The 22,774-nt window shown below is 35.0% G+C and overlaps 3 protein-coding genes across 36 annotated transcripts in view; 1 reads left to right on the top strand and 2 right to left on the bottom strand.

The window, feature by feature from the left end:
* Positions 1-528: 528 nt before the first annotated feature.
* Positions 529-5,007, bottom strand: LOC114876571 (lipid storage droplets surface-binding protein 1). Of its 3 annotated transcripts, none has more exons than XM_046287987.1 (9): positions 4,547-5,007; positions 3,495-3,637; positions 3,024-3,209; positions 2,362-2,548; positions 2,087-2,235; positions 1,686-1,943; positions 1,428-1,523; positions 877-994; positions 529-801 (listed from the first exon to the last, which is right to left on the bottom strand). In XM_046287987.1, exons 2-9 carry the CDS (start codon positions 3,621-3,623, stop codon positions 776-778), a joined length of 1,149 nt encoding a protein of 382 aa, XP_046143943.1. In that variant the 5' UTR covers positions 3,624-3,637; positions 4,547-5,007; the 3' UTR covers positions 529-775. The 3 variants fall into 3 exon arrangements, with proteins under 3 accessions (XP_046143943.1, XP_046143941.1, XP_046143942.1); XM_046287985.1 differs by having other exon boundaries at positions 2,087-2,256; positions 4,547-5,003; XM_046287986.1 differs by having other exon boundaries at positions 529-994; positions 2,087-2,256; positions 4,547-5,002.
* A 4,736-nt stretch (positions 5,008-9,743) lies between these two features.
* Positions 9,744-12,030, top strand: LOC114876604. The gene is made up of 2 exons (XM_029188317.2): positions 9,744-10,876; positions 10,993-12,030. Exons 1-2 carry the CDS (start codon positions 10,026-10,028, stop codon positions 11,399-11,401), a joined length of 1,260 nt encoding a protein of 419 aa, XP_029044150.1. The 5' UTR covers positions 9,744-10,025; the 3' UTR covers positions 11,402-12,030.
* Positions 12,031-12,765: 735 nt separating this feature from the next.
* Positions 12,766-22,774, bottom strand: part of LOC114876601 (calcium-activated potassium channel slowpoke) — a 67,106-nt gene continuing 57,097 nt past the window's right edge. For 15 of the 32 annotated variants that reach the window (XM_029188283.2, XM_029188285.2, XM_029188279.2 and 12 more), the window contains 11 exons: positions 22,151-22,183; positions 21,632-21,764; positions 21,023-21,082; positions 19,971-20,367; positions 19,357-19,540; positions 19,164-19,259; positions 18,954-19,090; positions 18,713-18,825; positions 18,449-18,610; positions 17,893-17,986; positions 12,766-17,595 (listed from right to left, as the gene is read on the bottom strand). In XM_029188283.2, the coding sequence (XP_029044116.1) occupies positions 17,515-17,595; positions 17,893-17,986; positions 18,449-18,610; positions 18,713-18,825; positions 18,954-19,090; positions 19,164-19,259; positions 19,357-19,540; positions 19,971-20,367; positions 21,023-21,082; positions 21,632-21,764; positions 22,151-22,183 (1,490 nt within the window). In that variant the 3' untranslated portion in view covers positions 12,766-17,514. The remainder of the gene's footprint in view (positions 17,596-17,892; positions 17,987-18,448; positions 18,611-18,712; positions 18,826-18,953; positions 19,091-19,163; positions 19,260-19,356; positions 19,541-19,970; positions 20,368-21,022; positions 21,083-21,631; positions 21,765-22,150; positions 22,184-22,774) is intronic. The other 17 variants (XM_029188313.2, XM_029188312.2, XM_029188308.2 and 14 more) reach the window with 5 other exon arrangements.

The raw sequence follows: 22,774 nt of genomic DNA, 5'->3' as shown, positions 1-22,774 counted from the left end.
ATGGGTTTTTAATTTTGAGAGCTTCGAATTTTGGGAATTTCAAAATTTAATTTCAACTCATTCCAGTCTAAAACAAATGAAAATCAACTATCTCATTACATTCTTTCTTTACTCGTCTTATCGGTTACGACATAACAGTGTGTAACTTGCAAACATTTGTTTCTATATTTGATAAGAGATCCGATAATTAAGTTCAAAGTAACAGTAACATTTCTGAAGATCTATTTAGCCATTCCTTTTACTGCACTAGTAACCTTTCATAAGTTTAGTCGTAAATTTTACTAGGATATTATCGGAGTCTTATAAACAGCTTGCTACTTAAATGAGAAAAATTTATACACACAGTGAACATTAAAAAAAAATTTTTAAGATTCCAAAATTTCAGGATTCTAAAATTCTAGATTCTAAAAATTGTACAATTCAAAAATTCAAAAATTTCTAAGAAACCCTGCGCATCGTAGAAGTAGGTTCAAGTTACGCCACTGTCTTAGGCACTTAAATAAAAATAGTTAGAAAGTTTCTTCATGGTATGATAACAATCCAAAAACAAATAATCTTTATTTTTTTTTGTACACTTTCTTACTTTTACAAGTTAGTATACATTTGTACGCTAGAGTGTAAGAATAAAGAAATCTTAACGTAAAGAATTGAAAGCTAACATTGGCATCGATATATTGTGCCAATGACAAAACAAAAGTATCCTCGTCTATTTGATTATTTTTTTTTTAATCCTATTATGGCGGTGGATTGGACGTTACTAACCTGTTCGGAAATTTCAATCCGTAGTCTTTCTTATTGTTACTGACCTTGAAACAGAAACTACTGCGAATTTGTTCGAACAGAATAACATATAAACACGATTATGTTACTCGATACCATTTCGTGGTGGGTTAGAAGACATCGACATATGGTTGTTGTGATTCTGTTGATGACTTGGAACGTGCGTTACTTTGGAAACCGTTGGACGACCAGCCAGAAAAGCTGCAAACTGTTCCTGTAAAAATTATTATTATGGAAACGTATTATGCACCGAACACAAGAAGTCTCGCGGGCCGGCACAGAGGCAAGAGGAGTACTGCGCGCGCATCGACTAATCCCCTAGTTTTACTCGAGTCTGAATAATGACGCGACCGCTTCGACCAATCATATGTCAGGACTGAAAGCGTGAGGAGTACGGCCAATCAGATTGCGTTATTCTCGTGGGACTTCTATTTCGAATTATTTCGAATAGAATTAGAAATCGTATAAACTTGGGATTTATGTAAATTACTAGAATAATCTAAAAAATAACTATTATACTTAATAATTCAGTCGTTAGTCTGAATTAAATCGTTAGTCTGCGGCAATATAAAGAGAGTCTACTGTATTGGAAGTTGTTGTTATCAATATAAACATATTAAATTAATTTTTCATCGAGTTTTACATACCAACAAATGATTTGTAGTGGAGTTAAGCCTCTGTACAGCTGAGCGTATCACTGAAATTTGTTTTGCTGCATCATTTTTACCAATGATAGGCAGCATCTTCAAAAGATAAAGAAACAATATAAATACACGTATTAAGCACGCGATATAGCGTGACGAGTTGATGCGAGTGCCAGTAAGAGAATGAAAATGTTTAGGTGGTCCAAATTTAGAGAGCTTTCTCTAAATTAAACAAGAAGAGAAATATCCGAGGACGTTCACCTTTAAAGTAGCTTCTGCAACCGCAAGTAGTTGGTGTGAAAGTTTAACGAGAATTCTGCCAACATCACGTGGAGTTCTTGCTGCTAAGGCTGTTGTTCCATTAACAAGATGAACGATACGGCGTGCTGATTCACGCGTCAATAAAACCAATAACTGTTCCAGATTGGTTGGCCGAGCTTGATTTTCAGGTTCGGGTAAACTTAACGTTGCCCACAGTTCCTTCGCCATTTTGTAGGCTAGTTTCGGATCCGTTGCTAACTAAAATATCACCGATTCATTATCTTTAAGGAATCAGTGTAAAATTTAGGAAATGATAATAGTATGAAATAAAAAATTGAATTGAAATTGTGGTTCTCTCCATGGTCCGCCGTCCGAGGATCGATAATAATGATTCTACTTACCAGTTCTACCACAAATAAAAGTACATGAATGCATTCTGTTCCCTGTTCTTTAAGGGCTCGAGCTTCCGCCAATGTACGACGTGTTAGTCGTTTTTGCAATTTTCTTGAAAGTCTGGCGCCATGTTTAATAGTCCGTGTAGTGCTGCTCACTGATTCAGAAGGAGTAATTTCTGAACAGTAATTTTATTTGATTATTTAGCGTTATAATAAAATGTTTCGTAGAATGCGTAATGAAAAAGCTGGTGAAAATAATTTTAAATTTTCAAATAACTTACCTTCTTTGTCAGTAGGATCAGCGGGTAAATAACGATCAACATATTTATCCGCAACAGTCAGAGCACCGTCTAATGTATCTACTGCAACATTTGCAGCTTGACTTCCTATCTGCTTCACACTTCCGGCGCGCATCAAGACAGGCCTAACGATTTTATTGCTCACATATTCTCGTGCATTGCAGTATATCTGATTAACAAAAAAAATAATTTAAAAATTAATATAATCGGTAAACAGCTTCTGGCTGTTATTAAAATAATTTTTCTTTTTGGATTATTATAGTTATTACAGTCTTATAGCATTAACTTTGTATAAATTCGTTTGTATAACGAAGTAAAGGTCAGGGGGCCTGGTCCCAAAATACTAATCAGTCCCCTTGACAAATTTTACCTTAATGGAAATAAATATTCGGATAATATTCGCAAAATATTGAATAGAATTTAGAATTAAGTAATACAGTCGAGAGTCTACTCTATTAGAAACTTTTACCCCACCTTAGAAAAAGATTCCAGTTAAAATCCTATTTCTGGATGTAAGGCTGGGTCTTAAATGACCCAGTATCTACTATTTAAGAGTCAAGATGTTAGATAAGATGCAGAAATGAAATTCTTTTATATAGTTTTCATTTAATGATCAGAGTTTGGACAAATGTATATAAACTTACAAGATGTGGAGGGAGATGTATGGCTGGTACTCTCTGTTCAACAATATCGATACCTTTGCAAAGCAAATGATCAATTGTTGTAATGGGTCCATTCAAAGCATAAATAGCAGGTTTGGCGGATGCCGTTGCGATCGCCAGTGATTGTTCAGCGGTGCATAAACTCCAGCTCATTAAGGAATTTGAACGCTAAATATTTCAATTACTATTAGTATTTATCTATTTGAAGATAGTACGGATATGAATTCAATATAAAACACCAGTAAAAATTAAAATAAAACAGAAGAATGGAAAAAATATCGTTACATAGAAGGCTTAGAATGAGGCCCTCTATAAAGTAGGGACCCTTAGACCTCCGCTTAATCCGGCGCTGCTTTCACGGAAGCGAAGGAAACGAGTGAAAGATTAGAGAAAGTAACATCAAAATTAATGGACTTTCGAACTATTAAAAGATTTTACGTAGTTACTGCTCACTTTTATTCTATCGTACATGCTTCCAGCTATGTGTATACTGTTTTCAACAATAGGCAGGTTGGAGATTCTTGCTACGGATTCGAAATACGGCAAATCGGAATGCCGTCTCTTTACATTTGTCCGCGCCATTTGTAAATTGGTCGCTGAAATCAGTTTAATATTATTAATTAGTAATTTTATAAATATTTTTATGCATATGCCCTTTTAAATATCTGTGTATGAAGAAAAATTATTTTTTTAAAAATTAAATTACGTTAAAAATGTGACAATTATTATTATGACTTATTTATTATGTATGTTTAATGGTTAATTTATTTAGTTGATTAAAATAACAATTTTACTGCAAATTTATACTTTATACATCATAGAAATATTACGAAAAATATTTGCACAATTTGTCTAGCGAATTTACATATCGAACATAAAATATTACGTATGTTAATCAATGAAAACGAATTATAGCAACTGATAAGAAAGGTCATATTATACTAAGCTTCTTGGTTAATGTCGAAATTACACTTTTCCCTGAAAAAAAAAACTTTGCGCGAATCTACGTCGTTCGAAAATCTCCATAATTAAAATTTCCCTTAACCGTCTAAAAAAAAAAGGAAAAATTAAATTCTTTACAAATTAAATAAAATCATTGTAAGACAAAATTAACCACCGTTGATGGGTCTTAAATTACCGTTGAAACAATTCTAAATTCAATGTTGACAAACTGACGTCATTTCTTTAAAGTTTGCCATGATAAGGCCATTTTAAACACAGGTCGATACCCCTGTTCTTATCACTCTTATCGAAACACCAACGTAAACTTCAAATTGCAATCTGAATAAAAATTCACAGAGATAAAAAGAAATGAAAAATTTCATATCCTTTAGGAACGTTTTCCTTCTATTCAAAGTATATATCGATTCTAGTGTTCTTGAATGATAATTTATACGTTTGGATAATGAAAATGAAAGAAAATGAAAAATGGTTTACGGAGCAGCCTGTTGAATCTGAAAATTTTCAAGATGAAGGATTAACCCAGCTGGGTGGCTGATTCTTACCTCAGCTTATGGACCCTCGAGCAGGACAAGGGTGTTGTTCTAATGAAAATTATATAATGAAATCTAGGAGGATTGAAAGACAGATGGAAGAACAGAGAACTAGTCGGTGTTTCGTCGAAGAACACGCTGTAAACTGCACGTCGTGGTCTGCGAAACGGTATCTCATCGGCTTGACCTATGACACGTCGATTATACAGGCGCGGCAATCATAATGCTTTACGAATGAAACTTTTCTCGGCTTTCGTTTCAAATTTTTTCATCGGACATCATCGAGGGAAAAGTATTCCTATGGATCGGTCAATGATTGACACGTTGCGAGCGAAGGCCGTAAATCTACGCTCCAGGATACGAGCCTAACACCCTGACAACGAAGATCTACTCCCTTAGGCATGCAAATTTGATACCTTGAAGAATCCAAGGTGAATTTTGAAAAATTCTCATCGGATTAGTGTGTTAATCCATTAAGATCGAAGGCAGTAAATCAACTTACAATTAGTAAATCAACTATAACTTCAAATTTCCCCGCGTAAACGTTTATATGCAAGTGGTGGGGAGCCACAAGTGCAGGGACGGCTCAAAGCCTTTTAAAAAGCGATTTTCCATTTTTGTGCCCTCTTATTACCCTCATTCTTCCCTCTAAACATAAATAAGATTAAGGAAAAATTAAAGAATTAAAATGCGATGTTTTGATCTTTGCTTTGGTCTCTGAGTAATTAAAATATAATATAAAGAAAGAGAAAGCTAAACAAAAAAAAATTGTTTTAGCGCTCTTTTCGAATTGCGCCTCAAGCTATTGCTTCCTTAGCTTCGGCCCTGCACAGGTTTATGCATATATATATGGGACCCCTGTCGATATACAATGTATAGTATACTTACGGTCATTCGTCGTAGGGATGCCTACCGAGAGGGGCCAGACCTAGCAATATCATTTTCTCCGGGGAAATCTAATATGATCGAAAGTGTACAATATCGTGTTTTTTGAAAATATTCCAAAGGTGTTTCTCAATTGAATTAAAAGGTTCTAGTTTTTAGGGAAAAATTGCAATTTGTCAAAGTAGTGAAATCAGATGAAATTGATATCATGTATATAACTTATTGTTAGTTGAATCTACAGAAGGTATTTTTAAAATTTTTACAATACAATAAAATTATTAATTCTTTTTTATATTTGAAATTTATAATAGTAACCTACGAAACTCCTAAATATATTTAATATTTCAAATATTCCTTTCCCCCCCATGCATCTTCTGGTATGGTAAACAGCGGAAACGTAAGATAATTTATCAAGTTTCTGTATGGCGTCGAATAATTTTTATGTAACATCAATTTATTGTCGCACAGACTATGGTATTTTCCATTCCATGGTCGTATCACACTCGTTCTCTCTACGCAGGAACACACAAAAACGATGAAATTTTCTTATAGACTGGAAGTTATAGATTCACACTTAATAACAGTCTTAGAAAATTTATAATGGAAAAAGAAACTACGCGGAAAACTCGAAATTATCGGCTGCAGACGTTGTTAATTGCTATACAAAGTCCATCACATCGAACATCCACTGGCGTACAGTACGGACTGATGGTGTGGTAATCAATTGGACGAGTGTGAACAAAAATAAGTTTCATTATTATTATTTTTTTTGTCTATTTGACAAATATATTTGAAAGAAGGTATCATACAATTTATCTTGTATTAATAATTGAATGGAGACAGTGGTAAATGAATCGATTGATTCTATTAGCAGAAATTCAGAATTAATATTGCTTCGTGCTGACGCATATGTTGCGTCCTATTAATTATATCAATAATATTGTTGACGCATATGGTGCGTCCCACTAATTGTTTCAATAATGTTGCTGACGCAAATCTTGTCTTATTGTTTTTATACAGTGTTTATTGCTGTCGCGCCTTCTCTATTAAAAGATGAATATTGTGTCACAGGGATAGTTATCTAGTATTACTCATTGACTTTTTGTAAACAGCATTATTAAAACAATTGATAGAATGCATTGTATGTGTCAGCAGCGAAAGCGTTAAGGGAGGTCATTCGCATAAGAACTATTTATTAACATGTTTCATAACTTCGTGTTGATTTTTTAATATAATTATTTAATTTATCTGAAATTTTATTAAACTCTTTTCATTGGTAATGAAAAGTCAAATACTGATTAATAATACTTTTTAAAAAAGAAATATCTGATTAAATATATACAGTAAATATGTACAATAGGATAAAAGTTATATTGCTATGTACTTAGTTCATCAATCCCAGTTTAATTACATGGATAATGAAGCAGGAAATGATTTATTAAGTACACTGCATGCAATAATTGCATCATATATTAAATGATAATTAGGTTCATACAGTACTTGCTCTTTGTATCATCTGAAAAATTGCAAAAAACTCGACAATGATATAGAATAGAAGTCAGTATTGAATATACTTTTCTATTCGTACTTTGAAGAATTATTTAAATTTTGAAAAATTATCAATTTTGTTGTAAATATTAAAACGCAAATTAAGTAATGAACTTACGAATGTAATTAATATTAATAAAGTTATCGACATCTTTATTGTTTAATTATTTCTGCTCGCTCTAATATTCGAGAGGCCATAGGTTTGAATAAATATGCATAAATGTGTTAGAAATAACGTAAATATGATAACGTTAGATACATTGATGCTATTTTTGTAATTATCGGGATTCGTAACTTAAAGTGTTGGTATTTGCCTTTGAATGTTAACAAATGTCAGTTATAGTGTAATGAATAAATCAATATGAAGTCTTTAGACTATTACATATTGATTGGTTAAATTAAAAAATAAAAATGTACATATCACTTGGATAATTAGATGTTAGAATGTAAATATTAAAATTAAAATTAAAATTATTTTTTTCCTCTTAAATCATTCCATATTAAAGTCCAACTCCTACACTACTGATCAACGCCGGATTAAAATAAGCACTAAAGAAGGTTACAGCTTCGGGCCACATTTTGCAGGGGATTAATTTAATTATGTATTAAATTTTATAACATTTAATAATTAGCGAATATATTATTCTCTTTCTAAATTACTTTGAAAATTATTATCCTCAAAATTAAGATTTTAAGTACTCTTGCTACCCCCTTCCTGAAAAACTTGATACCAATGTAATAATTATATATTTAAATCTAACTTGTTCAAATTCAGAAATGAATCCTATTTATTTTACATAATATAAATCGATATAAAACTTTCCTAATCTACTTAAAAAAATAAAATGCAACTTTCCTGCCAATTCGGCATACAAACTTAAAATAATACAGTATGCAGATAAACAGTGCAGAGAGGTTGCAGCGAAGTGCAATAAAACGAAGATAACTATATTTAATTTTAATTATCAGAGCTTCGTGTATCATTCAATAATTGTTTAAAAGAATAGTCGTCAAACATTATCGGTAATTTATTTTTAATTTCTTTTTTGTATTCATCACCATTATAAGGCGCTTACGCGAGAAAATAGATGGGACGAAATCACTTTGTCGCTGTCAATTTCATTTATTACCCTGGTAACACGAACCGAGAGATAAGGTTGACGCGATTCTAGCTTATTATTGTTTTCAACATTTCGTGCAATGGAGATTTTATGTTTTCTGCTCGACACGATTACGTGTAAGAAGACTCAAGAATTTCCATGACAACAAATGATTTATTGCAAATTAGTTTTTTGTCTTATTGCCTTTTATTATCTTTATAGTACACTGCTTCCTTTAAGGGGTTATTCCAGTAGTTAGGCTTAACAAAATTTATTATTTTTTAGTTATCAGATTTTTAGAGTAAAATTAAAAATATTTCCTCTTTTCTCTGCTTTTACGTCTTTCATATTAAGACACGAAAAGGTCGGATCAATAAAAACTCGTTTCGATGATTAATGGAATAAAAGGTGCCACTACATTCAACTAACACTAACCAGCAATGTCAAGCGGGAAATTGCTGGCATTCATCTTGAGAAGTCACTCAAGTGATATTTCAATTAACAGGAATAGGATTCCGCAATGTTAATATCTGTTCGTTATAAATGAGAATGACTTTGGAAAAGCTGGGTTAATTGTTCTTAACTTCAAAGAACCTAAATGAACGTACCCTACAGAAAACTTTTATTTGCAATTATATATCATATTTTTCCGATAATTTAATGCTAACTAAATACTTCTGGACGGTAGTGTATCTACTGTTATGTATCTTAAGTAACTGGTTGAGCAATATGACAACGTAATAGAATCGCGTAACCATTGCTAGACTATTTCAGATAAAACCAACGCATCGAGTTGTCTGAGAAGACACCAAATGTTAACGTTAAAAAATTAGGAGATATGAAACAAAATCATTTATTATGTAATTAAATTACTTTTAACTCTGTTTCCTACTGATACAAGTATTACATCCCCCTTTTAGTCGCCTCTTACGACAGGCAGGGGTTACCGTGGCCGTATTCTGATCCCCGAGCCACAGGGATAACCATGACGTTTGGTATAAAATACAATCGAAGGCAAAGTATAATGCCCACAAATAGAAATACTAAAATAATTAAAGAAAATTTTGTTTCTTTCAATTAAAATTGGAGCTCTCCCCATGTTTCGCCTAACTTCTAATTAATATACTACTTGCCACATACCTAATATACATAGATATCTCCAGAATCCACAGGTGATTCAATAAATAGATAACGTTAGAAAACTAATTTTAGGTTTTTAGAAAAATTAAGAATTGTTAAGATTTGACAACCACCATCTTAACGCTACCTCGAATAACTTGAAAGTTACAGGAGTGCATAGCCGGTTAAAGCTCGGCTAGAAGATTGTCATCACGTGTGAAACGTGACTGTCTCACGTACTCGAGACACGTGACAACGACGTCCAGTAATATCTGTTTAATAATCAGAACGAAAACCGAGTACACTGTCTCATCGTTCCAATAATTATCAACTCCCATTCCCCAATCCCTCCGGCCATCGATATCGATCTACATGAACAGTGTCAATAAGGAGCCATCAGATCCATTTACACGGTGTATGGAGATGTAACGTGGTCTAATATTAGCCTCAATCAGGATCAATAAAGAAGAAAATAGCGTGACACGAGTACGTGCTATTATTTATCGTCTATAACGTACACGTGACGCGATTCTCCGGCCTGATATATAAAGGTATCTTGATCTTGAACGAAATTACATTCAGACCCGACGTCCTGTCGAGTATAAGGCATCGAAAAAACCTAACTTATTGCACGTCGCTCGTGATCCTTGCGACGTATATTGCCGTCGTTGACGTTTAATTAGTCACCTTGCGTAATTTTACAGTGCCGAAGTTATAAAACTTGACCGATTGTTCGGTGAAAAACGATCGCGGTAGAGTTTTGAAAACAGAGTCTTCATCGAACCACGGACTTGTCCGCTGTGTTACTCGAAGAAGTTGACCGAAGGAACACGAAGAAAATGCGCAATCCCAGCACGGAACAGATTCTCAAAGACGAAGAGTGTTTCGAAATAATTCGGAAGAAGCTCCACAAGGACTCGATGGAGGACTTCTCTTTGATCACCTACGAGGTTGTGCCTATAAACGAGGTAAACGGTTTCATGGGTCAGTATTTTACTTTGAAAGCTACCGTAGCCTGCCCCGAATCGCCGATGGAGACAAAGAACATCAAATTTTTCACTAAACTACCTCCGCCCACCACGAGCCCGCAGTACGACTTCATTCAACAATATGGAACCTTCAAGAAAGAGGTGGCCCTTTATACCACCCTGTTCCCGGAAGTGTTGAATGGTTTGGATAGTAAGTGTATCCCGGAATGTTTCCTGGGTTTGGAGAACGACGTGATAGTCTTAGAGGACATGGCTCATAGCGGTTACGAAATGACGGACAAACTGAAGCCGTTCGATTATGAACATTGCAAAGTATTGATGAAAACCCTGGCAAGATTCCATGCAAAATCTCTTATTTTTGAACAATTGTATCAAAAGAGTTTGCACGATGAATTCTTCCATTGTATGCAAGAAACACTTTGGCCTCTGAAAGATGGCCGAGCGAAGGCGATGTTCGACGCAGCTGTAAAGGGCATTGACTCCATGATCGATCTGATACCGGAACTGAACGAGGAGCAACGAAAGACTTTCAGAACGAAACTCACCGATTTGTGCGTCAGCCACGCGGATAAACTCTTGCCGTCTATTAAACATAAGAATGTACTCTGCCATGGCGACTTGTGGGCGAATAATATTTTGTTTAAGTACGACGTCGACGAGAAGCCCGTGGAGTGCTGTCTCATCGACTTCCAACTTGCCAGGTAACTAAATGCTTAATCCTAAGATGGCGAATCTTGGAGAGAACCACTTTTAAAATTTTAAATTCATAATTACTGAAGTGAATTTCTTTACCTGAGATAATTTTTATCTTTTCCAGATACAATCCACCTGCCCACGACATCCTCTGTTTCCTGCAATTCACAACGACCCGTGAGCTCCGAGAGAAACACAGCGATAAATTATTCAAGATCTACCACGACTCCATGGCGGATGCTCTGGAAGAAGCAGGATTAAACATCTCTACTGTATTCCCTTGGGACGAATTCATCGAATCTATCGAGGATTTGAAAGTTATGTGCATCACTCACGGCGTATTGAATATTCCTATCATGCTGTTAGAGCCAAGTGCAGCCAGCAAATATTTTTCGGAGGAGCCAGAGCTGTTGGAAAGCATCCTTTACGTAGACAGAACACCCCTGATTTGCGAACAGGTTAAGAGTGTGCCTCAATACCGAGCCAGGATGATGGATGCCCTATTAGAATTATATGATTATGTAACTGGATAAGAAGATGGGCTTGGCGCAACAGATATTAGAAGTTCTTTTCACTGTAGATAACAGAGATGCACCAGCATGAGTCGCTATCTTGGAAAGTAAGCGACGAGCAGAGCGAAATATTTCTCAGGGTATTCAGAAATTCATGAAATCATTAGGCGAATCATTGGAAGTTAACACAGCCATGAATCGTAGCTTTTCAAAGCTTCAATTTATAAAATTCTTTGCTTATTACGTCACTTATGATTGCACGAAAGATTGGACAAACATTAAGCACTAATTAAAAATTTGAAGTATATTTCATTCATCTGTAGATGTTCAAGTATTAGTCGCTAATGTTCGTCGTGAAGGAAATTATGCAATGGTGATGTAATTATTAAGGATAAAGAAGGTAATAATTATTTTTCAGGATAGATATTAGTGTAACTGGTAGAATACACTATTGACTGAGAGATAATTGTGTTAAGTAATGAAAGACGCCTGTATTAAGTGAATAATTATAATACAATTATTTTATTGTTATTATTGCAAGCACTTTTGTTAATATTTAAATAAAATATGTTGATGCAAGATAATGAATTTTATTACCTATCGAACAACGGTAATAAGTTAAGGCGTAATAAAAAGACTGTCAACATTTACTTTTGTGTATATAATTATTCATATCATCAATTATAATGAATATATAGTTATGTACAATATTGAATCTCATTCTTTAACAATAACATCAACAACATGATTAAACAACGTTCCTCATTGGTACACAAATTGTAAATGTACAGATAAAAAAGCATTAGATGAGGTCAATGAGGCATCGAAGGTGGCGTACGCTCAGCGCGCCTTAATTTTCTTCTTTTTTTTCCATTTTTTTTTTTCTTTCTTTGTTTTATACATCTTATAATCTCCATGTACACATGTATGTATATATCGATGTATTACAGTTTTAATATAACGTACATCGTATATATACATATATACATCGAATCATATATATATATATCAATTTTGGTATTTTGTTCGATTTGTTTTTTTATTTTTTTTTTTTACCTTTTCGTAGATTTCTTTAAACGTTAATTATGTATATTTCGTTTAGATACACACGTTCCACATACACACAAATGCGCCACGTGTATCCGTGCGACGCACGAGAATACGATTACGGGTGATGATATCGATTGAATCAGTGCATGATTTAATTATTAAAGAGAGTGCATGAATAATTTGTATCTCGTAAGCAGCCAGGCACTGAGTCGAAACTGAAACAAAACAAAAAATATTGGTATCTGAAAAATAAAATTAATTCTATGACTTTGTGTTCTGTAATACGTATATTGAATTAAACTTAAAAAAAAAAAATATTTTACATCATTAAGAAAAATGATAATAATAATTAAAAGAAAAATTTAAATACCTGGCTCACCCACGCGACGCAAATTACGACCAATCATCTAAAACTCTACACAAGGCTCCGACAAATTTCATTTGTTTTTATCACTTAACGAACAATTTCCACAAAATCTAACGCACAAATTTTTTTTTTTTTCGTATATAATCGCATCAAGGCGAGGCAGGGTCACCGAGAATCCTTCGTTTCTGATTTTTTTTTTTCGTTTTTCTTTAAAAATTACTAACTCGCCGAACGATTATTATGAAAATCGACTACTCGTGCGCGTGAACTTTCTTTAAAAACGAAATCGCGATTTATTTATTTATTTATTTTTTTTTGTCTTTTTTCGTTTTTAGAATATTTCTTTTTTCAGCAACGCCTCCGCCAGCTCTTCGAGACATCGAATTTTACAAAAAAGAAGATAATTCTAAATTGTCTTTTATTAATTTTTTTTTTTTTAATCTTCAGTCAAATTTTATTCGCAGACCTTTCATTTGCCATCAGCAGCATTAAATATTAATAAGAAAGATTTTTCTTCTTTCTCTTTCGTTCGTTTCGAAAATACTGCAGGAAACCTTCCGTTACACTCTCAATCTTCGATTTGTCGAAGTTTAATACAAAAAGAAAATATTATTTAATAATAAAATGAGATAAAAGACTGGAAAAATGGTAATATTACTGGTGATCCACTTTCAGCCATTTATACTTTCAAAATTTATTAATTTTGCTGGATAAAAAAAAGTACTATTCAAAATAAAGAACATAATTAACATCATACTAAATAGATTATTTATCTAAAATATAACTAAAATTAAATACCTTATTAACCAAAAACACAACAATTCAATTCAGTATTCACGAAAAAAAAAAAAAAAATCTATGTGCATACTTGGCCACCTATATGAATATATTTATATTGGAATTGCAATGATATTTATTCATAAAAAAAGATTATATTTCAAACTAAAAACTACTATATAAGAAAACAAAAACGTAACAAATAATAATCTAAAATTTTCACTTGAATTATATCCAGAATTATAACGCGAAACCCACATTTCAACATGGAAGCAAAGAAATTTGATGCTGAAAGTGTGTCATTAGTATCTGTTCATTGTCATGACTGTTTAAAGAAAATACATTAAACATTGATATTACGTCGCGAAGAAAAGGTAAACTGATCAACGATCGAATAGAAAGAAAAGGAAAGTAGTTGGATGGTGTATAAATCAGGAGCAACAAAAGGCATTCCTTGCGGCTGATGCTGTACCCTAGTCCCGTCCACTCAAGATGGAGTCATACGAACCGCACACCTCACCAGCCCTTCTCGCCTTAATCGAGCCATACATAGAAAGTTATATACAACGATATAACACGAACTGCAGTGGCAGTGAATAGTGCATATGGATATTGCAAATAGCAGCAATGGCGGTGGCGGCGGCGACGACTCGTAATCGCGATACACGGCAGCGTCTACCACAGCTACTTTTTTTAATAATTCCTTGTCCTTGGTAAGATCGTTCCACTTCGTCCGAAATTATTTCCACCTTATGATTGATATTGAACAAATTCGATCCCTAAGGAACGACGTATTTTTTTCGGTCTGCCATCCTGGTTGTTCAGTCGCACAACACATCATTCCACTTTACGTTAGTTCCGTACACGCGCGAACCGTGTCACCATGGTTCCCATATTTCCGTCCTTGGTTTATCCACGTATTTTCATCGATGTAACATTATTTTCGTGCGCGTGTGCGCGCACGCATGTGTGGTTTCTCTTTTGTAAATCGGTACCATTACGACTAGACGTTTTCTTTCACATGAATGAGTATATGTGTGCACGTGCGCATGTACACGCACCTGTATATGTCCTCGTATATGTGTACTACTATGTGTGCGTGTTTCAAAGTTTTGTGTGTGTGTAAGCGGGGAGCGAGGAAGAAGTAATCGGTGTGTTCATGTGTTTCCTCTTAGATGTATGTATACCTTATTTGATCCATTTTTATATACATACATACATATGTGTATACGTATACGGATGTACACCCGGGTGCAATGCAAGTAGGCTTCTGTTGATTAGGGGTGTAGGGGGAGAGAAGGACTTCCGTCATTTGCCTTGGGTCTTAGGGAAGAATAAATAAAGCAAATGGCGGGTCACTTCCTCCTCTGTACTTCCTTTTAATCAAAGGAAGCTTAAATTGCACGCGACCGTACGTACATATACAGGCTGTCTCAAAAAAAGATGCACACCGTAAGTACCGCAAGTACCATATCAAAAGAAATAAAAAATTTCTTCAGCATTTTGCAATCTGGGATTAAAAATTGGATGTTCGGTTCCATCTGGTCCCATCTAGCGAAACAATAGTGTGAATGCCCTCTTATCATTTTGATAGTGCTTTCTATGTGTGCGCTTGCCTATCTAAGTACACGTGTCCCTCAGTGTGGGTGTGAACGTCACCACATGAACAGGGTTACCCGGTAGTCGGACATCCAATATTTAATCGCTTTTATACAAGGATTTTCTTATTTCTTTTGGAGAATTTGCGATATTTTGACGGTGTGCATCTTTTTTGAGATAGCCTGTACATACTCGAGAATGTCACAAAAATATATAAAAGGGGAGAGAGTCTATGTATACATATGTATGTGCATATATATCTATAATGTATATATATACCGATATATAGTCAGGTAATACTCAAGTTGTGTGGAAAAGGGTGTTTTTTTTTTTATTGTAATTATTATTATGCTCTCACACACACAGGCATGCACGCACACATGCACGCACGCACGCACGCATACACACACATACACGCATACATACACCTTTTTATGTATAGAACCTGTACAAAGTGCTTGATTGAGATTTTTATCGTTAACCGCAAAAGAAGACACTCAAGGTAATGTTTACAGGTAGTCCCTGCACTCCCTTTTCACACGTATTCTGTTCTGTCGTGGCACGCATTGCATATCGTTTCATTTAACACTACGTATACACGGTGATTGTTGCATCAACTATTTTCTTTTCATTTGATAAACTTAAGAGAAAAGCAGGCTTGGGTGCTGTATAATTTAGTGAAATCCATTTTTTTCTTTTTATTTAATTAGTGTACCTTGTTGTGCTTAAATAAAATAATTCAATGTAATAGAATATAAATTCATTAGAAGAAAGTTAAAGACACTTATATTAAAAAATGTAATGGAACATTTTTAAAAATACATATATCCACTTCTTAGTCTCCATTTTTATTTGGTTAAGATAAATTAAAAATTAGATTTCATTAAATCGTACAACACTTTCTGCTATTAGAATGTTATATTATATATAATATATAATATGGGAGCTATAATTTACATTAGTTGCAAAAATCACCCTGTAAATGCGCATATACGTGTACATATACATATACAGGCTGGGACATTAACTTTGCCCGCCAAAAATATTTTCATAGTTTGCAGAATTACGAAACAGGATTCTTTGAAAAAGAACATGGTTAAAAAAGAAGTGATTGTGAGTTTGAAAATTCTAGTACGTCCTTAATCTACAAAAAAAGAAAAATTACAAATGTTATAATCCTAATATTGTACAACTTTTATCAATCATTTTTGCTTGTACTCTTAAGAACAATGAAGATATTTGAAGCGGGCAAAATTATCGTCCAACCATTTATGTGTACGTATTTTTCATTCGCAGACAAGGCAAGGTATAAAATCATGATACAAGAAACGAACACACGACTGTCTTGCGAAGTGAATGATGTTTTTTTTTTTATGCGAAAGAACCAGAAGAGGTCCCCTCGGGGGTGTAATTTATCTCAATCAATTTTTTACAACTTTTCTGTATCTCTTCCTCTGTCCTCCTCCTTTGACTTCATTTTTACAGTGTTCTACAGAATGACAATGTATCTGTCTATTCCGTACCTATTTACATATCCTGAATGAGCTACAGCGATGGTATACGTTAAGTCGCGAAGGCGATTACAATTCCTCAGCGATCAGCCTTGAAGATGTTCTCAAGCATTTACAGTTAAGCTGCTTGCTTCGCATTTGTATTTTTTTAGTTTTTGTGTTTTTTTATTTTATCTTTAGGTATATTCTCATTTCTTCTGTACTTTGAAAGAATGGGGAGTGGGATCTAGTCACACAGTTTGATGCTTTAAAGTAAGCCGTTCAGTCCTTATGCCGCCTTCCGTCGAAGACGTTCTTATTTCATGTCTTATACGAAGAGTGAAATAGTGTAACGTGTAGCTACCCTCGGACCGTGCTTCATCATACCATTATCCCGGTATCCCTTCTTTCTTTCTTCCTTGGCATATCTTCGTTTCCTTCTTCTTTGTTTTTTTTTTTTTTTCTCACCACGATATTCATTGCTCCACCAAGCATGCCTCAACGCAAAAATGTTCAGTCACAATGTGAAAATCAATCTTACACAGCGATGAGTTAAATAGGGATTCAAAGAAGTTTTGCAGACACTATTGAAGGGAAACCGAAACGGCTATGAGGCGCCAGCCAATAAAATATCGCTAGCGACACGTGATCAGCAGCAAAAACGGACGTGTTAGTGACTTATTGTATGGACGGGGTTTGCGATAATCCGTTGAGAACATGTAGCATCGTACCAAATGGTAGCCAACGAAGATTAATCGTATTCGCAGGGACGACGGGCGGCATGATGAGTTTCCTTTGCCTGATTATATGTAGGAATAAGGTCCATCGGTGAGGGCGCTACACAGTAACAGTCAGGAGGCATCATCCTTTCCTCGGGCTCCTCTGCTTGGTTTGTATTCTAGTCCTGGGTCGAACTGCATCAGTACGAAAACCTAAGATACACAATTATTATGTGTATTTCACGTTACCTTTACTATACAACGTTTGAGACGTTTAATTTTGAATTAGGAGTCAACAGGAACGACGATCTACGTTTGAGTTAATCGTGGGAGCCTCGTGCGGCGAAGCAGAGAAGCTCTGAACAAGGATAGACAGATTCTTGCCTTAGAGAGACAAGGATAGTGCGATAGCCAAGCAGCCATTAATTTTTCTTATTGCATTTCTCCTCCGCTAGAGGTGCTAGTGTCACTCCTGGTGATCCTTAACTAATGAACGAATAATGTAGGTACCTGATCTGTAGGTAATAACGTAAAATCATCCGGAGGATTGGTGATAACGTATCGTTTAGAAGAAGCATCGCAGGACGAGCTAGTGTCTCGAAACCTAAAAGAATTCCATTGAAAATTAGATAGGAAGAATAACCTTGTGACAACAAGCGTAGCCATAATTCATGATCTAAATTAAATACGACATGTACGATTAAACTAAAACTAAAACTAAACTAAATATGCTGGCAACAGTAACTAAACACTAAACAAACAAGTGACACGAAGATAAATCGTAAAAAATGATAGGTATTTGTTGGATGAAGGCAACTTACGATAGTCGTTGCTCTTTTTTTTTCTCACGCAAAAACGCAAAATGCAAAAGTATGCGGCAAAAAATCAAAAGTCGTATAGTAAGTACGAGAAATGGTATAGTAAGAGATAATCAATGGCGGTACAATAATTGCAGCAGCTGTGATGAAACATTTGATATTTTTGTTCAGAGATAAGATATATGTGCAGAATGTTCATGTAGAGTAATCCAATAAATACCATCGAGCGAAGGAAAAAAGACCGGTACCTGTACCTGTACAGACCAATGCACAGCATTCCATACGACTTTAATGCTGCGACAAAGAGGTCACCGTACTTGCCTCCTTCGCCGTATTGGGCTAAAGGTCCATCGTATAACGCGATTTGACCAACCCGACATCGATCTCTGTTTGCCAGACTGTCAGCAGTACTGCGAATAAACAAATAAAATAATTATGTAATTATGTAATTATGCGAAATAAAGTACGCCTGAAATTTTAATCGGTGTCCCAACGATTTTTGCACGACTTACCTATAACCTCCTCTTAAACCTGCTCCTTCAGCTAAAATTAACTCTAACTCAGGCGTTGCTCCACCAGTGATCAGCGATCGAATTAAAGTCAGCGCATTTTGATTGAAATACGTCTGTAATTAATGAAGCAAATGCAAAAATGAACGTGAAGTGTTTGTATAACTCTTTGGTTTCCAAAGATGGCCGACGAGATATTCAAAGTGTTAGATTACTAATTTATGTTAATTGTAACGTTACTAACCGTCGACATTAAAGAATCTAATACGCTGACAGCGAAAGCAGTACCACAAGCAAAGGGTTGGGTGAGGTACAACTCAGTATCCGGGTCATCGTCGTCGTCCTGGTCGAGGAACTGTACGTTACTATCATTTACGAGTTCTGAAATGAAAATGCACATTAGATAGTATCGATACCATTCTTGATGCACGTCGATTAAATTAAATTTGAGTACCTGTTATCATTGGCACGTTTGCTCCATAAACGGATCCCCGTCGCTGTAAAACAATTGGGCTGCCAACTGCGGTCAAATTATCTTGCTCATTATTTGCTGCAATTGTCACTTAACATTTACTTAATTGTATACAGGTGATGAAGGAAGGTGTTGAACTAAAGGACTATTTTATTTGAAAATAATTTATATTAACCTTGGCTGAGCACACCAATTGTATCGTCGAAGGTCATTGCCTTGATATTAAGGGACGCGAGGATGGCTTCCTTGTCGGCGAGGGTGGGGTCATCATTGCTAGGCACTTTAGCCGACAGGATACAACACATGTCGCACAGATTTACGTTCACAGCACGCAGATCGGCTCTGCTTAATGGCGAACCCTAACAAAATTTTCCATTATTTATGTGAACAATTTTATAATAGTAGTACTCTTCTTTGGTTCTTCCAGAGCCATCCCAAGCCTGAAGACAAAATGGTGCTAAGCCCGTCTATTCTTAGAACGGTAGGACATTTTTACCCCCACGCTGCTATTTAATTAAGGCGGAATTTACACTGGGCAGGTAGCCGGAGTTTAATAGCCTGTGCTAGTTCCTAAGGGCAAGGAAGATAGTCCCCCTGGACAGTCCTCCTTCCATTCACCCCCAGTACTGTCAGGTCCTACCAGTCCTGGCTATTAGCCTAATGTAAATTTGGCCTAAGGCAACCTGAATAACGCATGACTGCATATATATACAGTCATACTAGCTTTAAAAAGTCATGGACTGTGCCATTGTAGATTGCAATTCCAACCCATAAAAAATGAATACTCACATTTAACACTGATATTTTCGGTAGATTCTGCAACATCTTCCACTCGCGGCGGATGTAGTCGACAGACCCAACTATCACTACGTGTTTAAGCTCGTGGTAATGAAAATTGGAAGCTCGTAATGGCATGACAAGGTTTCTCAGTCCGATGAGGGGCGAGTCAGGATCAGCGAATAGGCAGACAACGACGTGTCCATTAAGAACCGTCATGGCTGCCTGATTACGATCCAGTATACAGTCTTCGAGGTTGCGGGATGGACTCCAATGGAACATACCCGTCGAATCATATTTCATTTCGGTCTTCTCGAAATCAAAATCCTTCGCTTGATCGTCCGCGATTCCGACTTGAAGACCACCGTTGTTGTTCACGTTGGTACCTGCCGAAGCTCTGCTCGTAGGCCTACAAGAGTAGTCTTACTTTTAGTGTATATCCGTAAAAATGTTTATATTGTAATAAACATTATTTTTAATAAATTTATCAATTTTATAATACTAATAATGGTATAAGGCTAATTCTTAAAAGCATATGTAAGCATAATGCAAAATGCACACGTACAATTTGTTATTATTTAAACATTTGAATTTTAAGGGGCATCACAAAGTTAATCAGTTATTTTTGTTACTACTGTTATTATTATAATTTGTTAAAATTTTTATGACTGTGGTTATTGTAATATTGCATGCAACGATGATATTCTTGCTCAACAATTTATAATATCTTTTTTTACAGCTAAACTTTAAAATGTTAATAAATATTTATACTATTTCATACACATTAACTATAGTTAATTTTGACTTTAGCTAATTTTAAAAATATTCAAATAGACATTCTATATAAAATGTACTTACGTTGCATGTTAATTTAAATATAAAACAATAACTAAAGCAGCTCTACATAAAAAAGTTTGTAACAATATTTCTTACTTAAAAAAACAAACAATAATCAAGCACAGATATTAACATGCAATCTACAAGTAAGCTTCACATGATAGCATAAAAAATAGTGGAAAATATAATTATGGTATAACGTGACAGTGTTAACAATAAAAGCATACATGAGCTTTTTGACTTCGTAGGCGAGGTGGTAACCAGGGTATGCGGACTCCTCTTGCGATCTGGAATCAGAAGGTATTTGTAACCTTGGATTCGTCGGTACCGAAAAATGTCTTTCGTTAAATAAATTCAATTATGTAGGCGGCTAGTGGAGGAGAAAGGTACGTTCGTCTCCCTGGGCGCCTTAAGTTCGGACTGGTGGCCGCCAGGTGGCTACGAGACTGGTGCTGTTTCTCGCTGGCGACCGACTGGCATGTGATCCACATTAATAAAAGTTTTCGAAAATTAATACCGAAGGCGTCTGGGGCAGGGATCGTATGTCGACAGCCTCATTGAGAAAGCTGGCATTACGATCCCGAGACGAAACGAGACCCCTTTCTCCTTACAATTATACTAATAATTAGATTTTGCTGAATACACCAAGTGATATGCAAACACAATAAAATTTTTTTACTTTGTTCTCTCAACGGTGTTTGCACGAATTATCAATTAATCTTCCTACGACATTGTTATTAATAATTGTGATACAAACTTGTTGCAAGTGGCCAGAAAAGCAAATGCATAAGTTCTGTACATCAAACACCAGATAAAATTTCACATAAAATAAATACCTTTGATTGTATGGTTGAGTTGGACTCAACAAGCTGTCGTTTGTCGTTCGATTCACGTTCGGTTTCACCTTATTCACCTGCTTCGTCGAGTTCATCATGGTCATTCCAACGGAATTTCGATGATTTCTCATCGCTGTAACACACAGAACGCCGTGCGTATTAATTAAACAAATTATCGATATCGACACCTCGATTATACTTATCGAATATAATCCGCATGCTATAAACAAATATTGTGTTCATAATTATACTTCAACCTAAAGTAATAAATCTATTATCTCTAATTATTTGTATATTTTTCCTTGTGTAATTCTTGGATGAAAATGAAAGGTTTTGGATGATAAATCTTAAGATAAAGGGATCAATGAGTACCTGAAGAACTATGAAAGATCTAAGTCTGTTAATACTAATTGTGAGCCACATTTAAAGCAATTTCTGGTTACTCTTCTAGCAAATATTGAGATAAAAAAATGACTTTTACTATTCTATCAGAACTCTTACTAATCAATGGAAACTTACCGTTTGGGTCGTCTCGTTCACGACTGATCTCACCTAAAATTAATACATCGGAATTAACTTAGTTTTTTTCAACTTTTCAGCTGGCGCAACTAATAGACAAAGCAACAATGATTAAAACAATTACATAGTAGTGTCACACTGATCGTGACTCAACACTCCCCCCATTTTCTTATAGCGCATCCTTACGTTTGATCGGCAACAGCCTACAGCCTCATGCTTACAGGCACGCATACTTTATCCTAAATCGTTTCCACGTGCGAATTTTTCAAAATTTTAAATAGTTAGAGTTGCAAATGCCCGATGAATGATACATAGTTTTCAAAGATACATCATACTTTGCATGGTAAGATTTGATAGCCCTGGGCCCTAGAAATCTTAATCCGGTCCTACCAAAGATGACTATTTATTGTAGAAATTTATTATAAAATAAATAAATAGTTTACTTGTAAATCACAAAAATTTATAATCTTTGATATATCCAAAGTTGTAAAAATATTGCTTTTGAAATAATTTTATAAATTATAATTTGAGCTCCGAAAACAATTTCTTAATTGTAATAAATCTTCATTCTATTGGTAAATATATCTTATTTAAAAAAAAAGAAAATTTTCCACGATAGTTGCA

This window comes from Osmia bicornis, chromosome 11, assembly GCF_907164935.1.
Source record: "Osmia bicornis bicornis chromosome 11, iOsmBic2.1, whole genome shotgun sequence".
In the NCBI taxonomy this organism is placed as follows: Eukaryota; Metazoa; Arthropoda; class Insecta; order Hymenoptera; family Megachilidae; genus Osmia; species Osmia bicornis.
This window is presented reverse-complemented; position numbering and strand designations above follow the sequence as displayed.